Source organism: Priapulus caudatus, unplaced genomic scaffold (assembly GCF_000485595.1).
Source record: "Priapulus caudatus unplaced genomic scaffold, Priapulus_caudatus-5.0.1 Scaffold143, whole genome shotgun sequence".
In the NCBI taxonomy this organism is placed as follows: domain Eukaryota; kingdom Metazoa; phylum Priapulida; class Priapulimorpha; order Priapulimorphida; family Priapulidae; genus Priapulus; species Priapulus caudatus.
This window is the reverse complement of record NW_014577204.1, coordinates 216,851-226,575: the sequence shown is the minus strand read 5'-3', so window position 1 is coordinate 226,575 and position 9,725 is coordinate 216,851. Positions and strand designations below refer to the sequence as shown.

At 42.5% G+C, this 9,725-nt stretch overlaps 1 protein-coding gene across 4 annotated transcripts in view; it reads left to right on the top strand.

The window, feature by feature from the left end:
- The window catches only part of LOC106806136 (ribonuclease 3-like), a 19,398-nt gene that overhangs the window by 734 nt on the left and 8,939 nt on the right, over positions 1-9,725 (top strand). The window contains exons 1-10 of one of the 4 annotated variants that reach the window (XM_014807995.1): positions 1,077-1,156; positions 1,779-1,917; positions 2,576-2,775; positions 3,068-3,222; positions 5,649-6,282; positions 7,111-7,282; positions 7,667-7,830; positions 7,990-8,070; positions 8,279-8,452; positions 8,863-9,082. In XM_014807995.1, the coding sequence (XP_014663481.1) occupies positions 1,130-1,156; positions 1,779-1,917; positions 2,576-2,775; positions 3,068-3,222; positions 5,649-6,282; positions 7,111-7,282; positions 7,667-7,830; positions 7,990-8,070; positions 8,279-8,452; positions 8,863-9,082 (1,966 nt within the window). In that variant the 5' untranslated portion in view covers positions 1,077-1,129. Of the gene's footprint in view, positions 1-1,076; positions 1,157-1,778; positions 1,918-2,575; positions 2,776-3,067; positions 3,223-5,645; positions 6,283-7,110; positions 7,283-7,666; positions 7,831-7,989; positions 8,071-8,278; positions 8,453-8,862; positions 9,083-9,725 lie in introns of those variants that run through there. The other 3 variants (XM_014807996.1, XM_014807993.1, XM_014807994.1) reach the window with 3 other exon arrangements.

Sequence of the window (9,725 nt, the reverse complement as noted above, 5' to 3'; positions counted from 1 at the left end):
TGTGCGTGCGTGCGTGCGTGCGTATATGTGGGTGCGTGCGTGCGTGCGAACGTGCGTATGGGCATCTATACCCATATGTCATTGATAATAAAACACATTTGTGTTGATCACTTTGCTCCTATTAAAAATGCAATGGGGTTTATCAGTCACCTATTTTTTTTTTTAAATAAGCACTGGATAAATGAAATATTGGACTGGTATTTTTGTGCAGTATAAACGTTTAGTTTGTTGACGTCAGAGAAGCATCGGATTATTGTAAATATTTTGTTACAAAATATATTTAATATAATAACTATACATAATATCTTACTCCTAATAATATAATTATACGCTTTATATAAGTGATCGTTTATGAAATGCCAATAAATGATCTATTATCTTGTAGCAAATCCTAAACTACGAATTTGAAGTGAGTAATGATTTCAGGGTTTTGACAATACCATAAATTATGTTAACAATAACCGAATATGTTGCTGCCAAAAACAAAAACAAAATCATATCCGAAAATATTTTGCCCCCTCTTCCTCCACTTCCTTCTCCTCTTCCTCCACCTAACCATCACACTGCTTCTCATGTTGCTATCACTGCTTCTCCTCCTACTCCTCGTCTTCCCTCTTCATCTTCACCAATTGCTCTCCGCGTCTGCTTCTTTTGTTAGTCTCTCTTCTCCTGCTGCTGCTGCTGCTGCTGCTGCTGCTGCTGCTGTAGCTCTAGTACTATAGCCCGCGGATAGCTGCTGCAGATAGAAGCCTGCGGCAGCTATCCGCGGGCTATAGTACTAGAGCTACTGCTGCTGCTGCTGCTTCTTCTCTTCCTTTCCATCATTATCAACATCATCCGTAATCTCTCAAAATGACGTACTGATTTATGCGAATGTTTAACTATTCTCCAATAGAAAATGATTTGTCGATTTATGCACTGCAGTGCCATCTATCTGAAAAATGGTATCCTAATATAGACGTTCTCCATGTCGTTCGACAAATGCAGAGACCATAGCAGCGACACATACGGGAATTAGGAGACAAATGACGTGAGTCCATCTACAAGTCACTTGCAAACAAACACGAACTAGCAGTCGCAGCACGAGTAACACAAAATATCCATTTGCGGTTTTTAATGAACAACTGGAATGGCTAATAATAGATTTATGTTCAACGTAAGTTATACATCGTGATGATGATCTGATGTTAGTGGTTTTGATTAAAGTTTTGGTATGATCCTGAGCACAGACGTAATCGTAATCATAATATTAATAATATTGCCTTCTTACCTAGAACTTAGAACTTAGAAGAGGTGCAAATCCACTTTAGGCACCTTATGTATCACGAAGTGATGCACAGATTTCTGTGTATCATCAACTGATGCACAGACTTTCTGTATATCAAGAAATGATGCAAAAACCCTAACCCTAACCCTAACCAGTAACCCTAACCCTAACCTTAACACACTTCGTGATACCTAAGCCTAGGTTATACTTTATGACTTAGGGTTAGGGTTAGGGTTTTTGCATCATTCCTTGATATACGGCAAGTCTGTGCATCAGTTGATGATACACAGAAATCTGTGCATCAGTTGATGATACACAGAAATCTGTGCATCACTTCGTGATACCTAAGGTGCCTAAAGTGGATTTGCGCCCTTAGAAGATAGGTGGTAGTATTACTAGTACTACCTAGTAGTAGTATTACTTAGTAGATTTTTTGTAATTTGTGCTTTATATAATTTTATGTAGTACGATTATAAACTAACGTTGTAACAACGACTGTATTTTACTTTAGGTCCAAGGGGCACCCTTGCAACCTGACCAAGATCCAGTAACGCAAGAACATTCAGACAGATCAGGAATGTTTCAGAGTCTTTCACAAATGCCACAATGTCGGCCTATGATGTGGCATGTGCAAAGACAACCACCACCTGGTAACATACATAGCTCTATCCATGTAGCCTCTTCACTCCCTAGATACCTCTGTAGTAGGAGTGAAGGAGCTGCATAGGTAGAGCTATTGGTAACACAAACATAGGGCCTATGCAGGGGTTGAAATAAGGAGAAAAAAAGAGATGGTCCACACAGGACCATCTAGTTTGAAATTTAGATGGTCCTCCTAAATTTAAAATTGTTCTCTAAAATGAATGCGGTGTGTAAGCATAAGAAAAAGATTTTACATGGTGATAGAATGGTTTAATTATTCACCTACAATGAATCTATCAAATGATACAGTAATTGTTTATTTACTTTAATAGTATATTGGAACATGAAAACTTCAAAGAAAATTACCGTAAAATGGGACCAAAATATTCAATGGTCCGTCGGACCATTGACTTTGAAAATCTGATGGTCCTCCTGATTATTTGATGGCCTGGGACCATCGGACCATCGCTTATTTCGACCCCTGTATAGTGGTATTCTTCTGAGTTGTCGCCTTGTATGTATACTTTGAATCAATTGTAATGGTATAATTTCTTGCTAATTACTACGTCAACCTTAGTGAAGAACTTGATCAAGTGCTGGACCATACATACATATACACGTACTGAGAAATGCTAATATCTGGATGATATTTTCATTTGTTTACAGGCTTTGTGGGCAGAGGACCACCATTGGAGCGACCACCTGATTTTGCTCCACCCTGCAACTGGCCGCCACCACCCATGAGGCCAATGGCTCCATTTAATCCTGTACCAGGTTTCTGGCCTCCAGGTATTCAAACGAACTACGGACCAGTCCCGCCAAAGAACTTCGCTGTACCTCCTGTGATGACTCAACAAGCTTTCACGGTATTATGCCATTGATTGCACTTTGTTTATGTGTTGTTATTTTGGTCATCGCATTCATTTTAAATCTGTTAGAACTATTGAATGATGTTGGCATTGTGTGCTCCTCGTATCAATATTCCAAGAAGAGAATTCATTCACTCATGTGTGACTATACACGAAAGTATTGGAATGCTATAATTCATGAGAAATTAGTTGTGTGGAAAAGTGTCAATGATATCTCTAAAGGAAACCTCTAAAATAAGTGCCAGAGACTGACCAACGAGTGACCGTGCACATTTATATGTTTGTCTAGGGTGCAAATTTTGACAATAATCAAGGCATCGTCGATGTTAACTATGCACCCTTACGATGTCAGCCTGGAACATATGAACAAGATCCAAGATCGCAATCAGAGCGAGTGTGGCGGGCAGAGGAGGAGAGAAGCTATGATAACCAAGGACGTGACAGGTGCTCTTGTGCATATAATGAGGAGTTTAACTATTTAAATTTTAAATTTAATTAATAACTATTATATAGATTTAATTCCATGATTTTACCAGTTATTATTAAAGTGTTGACTCGTATAAATTTAGCTTGCTAGCTCATTCATTCAGGTTGATAATACTTTTTGAATGGTGCTGTTCTTGTTCTTATTATCAAGAGCCTGAATAAAATGTAGGTTTTCCTATCTGTTGATTGTGGTCACAGTGTTGTGATGACTGATTGTTAGTTGTTGCAAATGCACATTTATAGTCAGGGGGCATACACTGTTTTCATATAACTGTTGATTTTTAGCTCATCTGACATAGTCGGATGCAGCTTGTAGAATCGCATGAGCGTGCGTCCGGCCGTGCGTCCGTCCGTCCGTCCGTGCGTCAACAGTTGGGCACAAATCTTAACCGCTTGACGTACGGTCACGATATTCGGGACGTCGGGGGGGATCGTCAAAACGATTTGGGATGTTGAAGCGGGGGGTCAAAGGTCAAAGGTCAAGAGGTGTAAATGAAGGGGGAATATTCCCTCCTTAACTTAAGGTATAGGGAGGAAATGCAGAATTGCGGCACAAATCTAACCGGCTTGACCTAGGCTCATGATAGTCGGTGTACAGCATCATGGTAGGAAAAGCCATCACTGTGCCGAAATTGGAGGTCACAGGTCAAAGGTCAATGGGGCACAGGGCAGATTTTAGACATTTTCTGAGGACATGGTCTGATGGAGCGATTGAAAAACTTTTTTGTTTCAGCAGTGACCTAGCATTTTTATGGCTTTATTGAAAGGACCATGAAATGTAATTTCTGCTGACATGCGAAGAGTAAGTGTCGGATAACTTTTTGACCCTCAAGAGGCGGGTTAAACATGGATTTCTTTACTGTTAGAAAGAATTTGACTGCCGGGTTTGCTAGTAGAATCTATACATGCCTGGATGTATGAGGCTACAATGTCACAGTGAAATTTCAAAAGCTAAATTTGGTTGAAGAAGGTTTATGCTCCTTAAATCGTATAATTTCTATGGCATTCTGTACTGTCATGTAACTTAATTATGCCACTGCCAGTGGCCACTGCCAGTGCATGTGGTGGTGATAGTACGGTGTAGTTTTTACGTGTGTTAATTAGTTACAGGTGGCAGCTCTCTATTTTAGCCTGTAGGCTTGCGTAGGTAAATGGATGAGTGCTTACCTATTCTGTCTTGCAAATAGTTGTTGCTATACTACGTAGGATGGGAGCTTCCATCTTTAATCTTAAGACACTCAAACGTACGCGCCATCTCGTGGCAACTTTCATAACGATCCCAACGAACATTTCTTCGAGAAGGTTCCTGATACCATCCCAGTGTTCGAAATAAGGGGTATCTGTTTGTCCGTACTTGTCCATTTCCATGGAGGACAAGTAGATCTGTCCGGTAGCTTGTCTGCTGGACAAGCAGCTTTTTAGAGCAATTTTTCATAATTTTCTACCATCGCTGGCCGTTGCTGGGAAACCCGAGTTAACATAGTATAAACATGGGCTGCCGGAGTGCCACCCGAATTAACATATAGTATAAACATTTATGTGAAGTTATATATAAACGTTACCGCCTTCCTAGCTCAACGAACCGTCTTGCTAGGGTTAGAAGACCATCAGGCAATCAGTCTGATAGACAATCAGACATCTGTATAGACAATCAGTCGCACAGCCTCGTCCGGCAGCGCTATACAGCCTCGAGAAAGAGAGAAATCTACATGCAGTGTACGCAACTGCGTATCTGCATATCTGCGCCTAACAAATGTGTCATTACACACGACTGAAATTTTACGTTTATAACCATAGCAACAGACCCCAGATGAGCCCAGACGCTCTGCGGCTCTTGTTTTTAGATTACATGCGGAAATTATTCGTAAATCCCTGTGTACTACCAACAAAAATCGAAATGATATCCATCAGGCATCTTGGTGCTGTGCGCGTGGTTGGAAATGTTTAGAGCATTGCATTTTAGAATTGCCATTTATTAAATTCCTGATATTGTGTCACATTTAGTGACGAAGCCAATGGTTTGTAGAGAATGGCATTTTGTTGCCTATGAAATTAGCTTACAATACAAGTTGACTTTGAGCGAAATACTTATCTATCCAGTAAAATCTTCTAACCACCCTTGCCACACTGTCAGATATAGGGGTGTTATCAGGGTCATGCCATTATCCGTTATCCGAGAATCAATACCAAAAATGAGTAAAACCTTTGTTGTACTTATTGTTTTTCAAATTTAGTTTTTATTAAAGTTTTGAAATTGCCATCTCGCACTCTAAAATGTGCAGATTCTTCTTGCTGTTGAAGTTTACAGCACAATCATCTTTACCCCTTCTATCCCTACTGGTGGTTGTGGATCTGGCAATGCTTTGCAATCATTCATTCAGCAGGAGAGACCGATCACCGAGGTCCCCGACCGAGACACGATTTGAAGATAGGGATCGTGGTCGGCGGCCCAGGGAGGACCCCGACCGTAGGCGGACGGGCAGAGATGAAGGTGGCTATGCGAGCCGTTCGCACGGTCTCCCCCGGAGCACCCCGCAGGAGTCGTCTCGAGATTCTTCCAGTGACCGTAGGAGCAGCCCGGGCATGCGGCGGCGGGAGGCGCGCCGCGACCCCGCCCGCTGCTCCTCCTCTTCCTCCTCCTCCGTGCGCGGGAACAGGCGTCGATCGCGCACTCCACCTCCGGCGCGCGAGCGACGCACCCCCGACGCGCGGAAGCAGCTTGCCGACGCCCCGCCGCAGGCGTCGGGCTCGGACGAGGAGTCGGAGACGTGGCGGCGACAGAAGACGGGCGAGGCGGCTGCGGGGGAGGCGGAGGCGACGGCGACGGCAACGGCAACGGCGACGGTGGTGGGCGTGGCGGACGTGCGCACTCGGCTCGAGGATGAGGATGAGCTGATGTACGAGGAGTACTGGCGTCTGCACGACATGATGACTCAGCGCGAGCACGTGCCGCCGCACGACGAGGCCACCTGGCAACGCTGCTCACCCGCCGACCTGTTCTTCAAGCGCAGCAAGGAGGTATCTCTCTCTCTCTCTCTCTCTCTCTCTCTCTCTCTCTCTCTCTCTCTCTCTCTCGTCTCTCTCTCTCTCTCTCTCTCGCCACTCTCTTCTCTCTCATTCTCATGTCTGACGACATGGGGACACGTTGTTAGAAATGTCCTTATATTGTGTCTTAATGTCCTAAGTCTAGAATGTCATAACTTTTGCACGGCGCTTCGTTTAAAATGTTATGACATTTTAGATTTGTGATGTCCTAATTATGTATGATGCGTGACAGACTGACAGTGGGCCATTGGTTTACGCAAACACCTTTTCTACACCAATGTCGATGGTTAAAATAAAAATCGAAATAAAATTGACTGTGATCAAAAAGCCGCAACGAAATATTGTGAAACAGGAATTGCACTATGTTGTACGTATGCTCCTATTGTCCTCAATATCGGAGCATTATATGTTATTTTCATTAGCAGATAAACGTTTTTTATTGTTAGAGGACGCTAAAAAATAGTGACGTCTACTTCATTCTAATTTAAGTTTTAATTTTTGACATCAGTGGCTCCATAAACCAACTTGTAAAAAATAAAAGACCTAATGCCAGTTTGGAAGTGAAGCAGTGAAATACTTAATTAGCATGTAAAGCTAATGCCAGTAAGAACTAGATACGTGCCTTGCTCTGCAGTCTCAAATGCAAGATAAGTTACGTCATTGTTCCCTTTTTTGTGTATTATGAAGAGCAACTTTATTCACACTCTTCTTCATTTTCGTCTTCTCAGTCACATTGTCTACGATCGTTGTTTTTGTCATGTAATGCTCTGCTGTTGTGAACACGGTTCATCTTATCTTCAGCAACCTCGGGTAACAGTTGCCAGCAAGAGACTGCAAGAGCTTTACAGGAAGTTTGAGGCAGATCTAGTGCTGAGAGCCGAGAGGGTGCGGACATCGAAACCTTTGTACGATCCTCTAGCAAAAAGCATGGCCGCGCCCCAGCACAATTCTGAGCGGACGTGTTGTGGTAAATGTAAGCCATGTGATATGCTGATTCCTCTTCTCTCTCTCCCTTTCTTTCACTCTCTTTCCATCTCCCTCTCTCTCTCCCTATCCCTCCTTCCCTCTCTCACCATTCTCTCACTCTTTCTCTCTCTCCTCCTCTTTTTCTGTCTGCCCTCTCCTTCCTCCCCCTACTGCATTCTCTCATCCCCCATTCCTCTTTTTTTTCTCACTCTCTCAATCCCTTCCTCCACCCCTCTGTCTTTTTTGCTTTCTCTCACTCATTAATGCACTTACACATTCACTAAATATCTCACTCACTCACTTACTCATCCACCCACCCACCCACTCACTCACTCGCTCACTCACTCACTCTGACCTACTCGCTCACTAAATCATTTACTCCTGCCATTAGATGCCAAGTCAAGCTCAAGCTCGTCATCATCGTCGTCGTCGTCATCGATGTCGGACAGTGAGGATGAGGTGGATGAACTGACCACTTCTTGGCAGGAGTTGGAACATAAGAAGAAGCACCCACACCGACTGCATCAGGAGCTGTGGTTCAACGACCCTGGAGAGGTATCTCTGAACTGCTTCTATTACACACAACGCGAGGAGTGCTTATAACAGTCTACCGAGTAGATACTCATTTTAAACTCCGCTTGCAAACATCAGTATTGTCATATCTGCCACGTTTTTGGTACCGTCTGGGTGATGTGTTCCCTTGTTTGCTTACAGATGAATGATGGGCCGGTGTGTCGCTGTAGCTTGAAGTCGAGAAAGACTGGGATCCGACATGGAATATATCCAGGGGAGGAGGTATGCTCAGTCTGGATCTAATTAATTGATTTAGATTAGTTTTTAATAAATCTTTTTTTCCTGTAGGTGAGTTCTTCGGGAATATATTCTTTAAACATATCTTTTCGATTCTAAAGATGTAGGCGTATGTTTTGGGATTGTGGGAAACCTTCATGGTAGTATATGCCCAGGATATAAAGTGATACTATCGTACTCATTGACGTTACAGCCTGTGACAGCCTGCGACCCAGAAACGAACAATGGTGATCGTTTGTATCACTACAGGATCACTGTGTCCCCGCATACAAACTTTCTCACGAAAAGCCCCACGGTCATAACACACGACGACCATGAATATATGTTTGAGGGCTTCTCACTCTTCTCACACTATAAGTTTGAACAGGTAGGCAGATCTTGTGTCACTCTCGTAAGATTGAATCGAACGTGCTCGTTTTTGGAAACCATGGGCTCTCCTCTGAGAATGGAAGAATTGCTCACCAGTTCTCGTGAGAAAGACTGTACATAGAACAACATGATAAAAATAACACGTGACATTGATAGAGACATAGATGTATTATTAAACACACAAAGTTGATAATGGCATGCAGAGATATGCAGATATATATAGCAGAGAGAGATGATAATTCTTTGCTAATTACTTTATAAATTTTTTTATAAAATCTCTACCTAACTGTATTCATTATATTTTTTTATATAATTATTTTACATACTTAGAATAATAAATTGAAATGTACAAGTTTAAATTGAATTGTACAATTTTTACGAGTGGGGACCTTCTTGATTTACCCCCAGATTCCCGCATGCAAGTTGATGCGTTTTAACATCGAGTACACGATCCATTGGTTCGAGGAGAGCGTACCGGAGAACTACACAGTCGCTGGCCTCGACCTCTTCACCGACTACCTGTTTCGCGAGGTGCTCGAGCTGCTAGACTGGGAACTCATTGGGCAGCCTACCGAGGGCCGGTGCCGCCCATTCCACCTCATGCCCAGATTCGTGCGAGGGCTGGAAGGTATCGTCTCTGCCACGACCTGGCGTGCATTCCATGCCGACCCCCCGATCTCATCAGTAAATCTATTTCGCAGAGGAATTGACCAATCGACCTGGGATGCTTGACAGGAAGTCATCACTACCGACATTGTGATAGGATATTCTAGAAACAATGCTTAGTTATCACTTTGCGCAACGACAACTAATTTCCGTGTGTTGCGTACAGATTGGGTTAGCTTAGTCAACCTAGCAAGAGTGCTGGCATGGCTATCTCTCGGCTGAATAGGTCGCTTGGTACCTCTTGTGATTGGGAACTCGTAAAGTAATGTGAACCTGAACAAGGAGAACACTCTGTCTGTTTGATTAGTTGTAAAAGCTTTCTTTGTAAACTTGTACAAATATTTCTATGTAAAAACACTCCAAACCTTTTGGAACAGATGGAAGTTATATTTTTTCTGTTAAGTAGGAACTCTATATATCTCCAAAAGTAGTTTCTGAATATGTCTAAATCTCACAGTAATTTATACATATTTTAGTAAGTGATTTACAAATTTTTTATATTTTAAAGTACTTTTTTTTTCTTTTAGATAATGGAAAAGAAATTCTTTCAAGGACGGAAGTTTTTGAGTATCTGCAAAAGACCTCACGCCCCCTAGTAGAGGAAA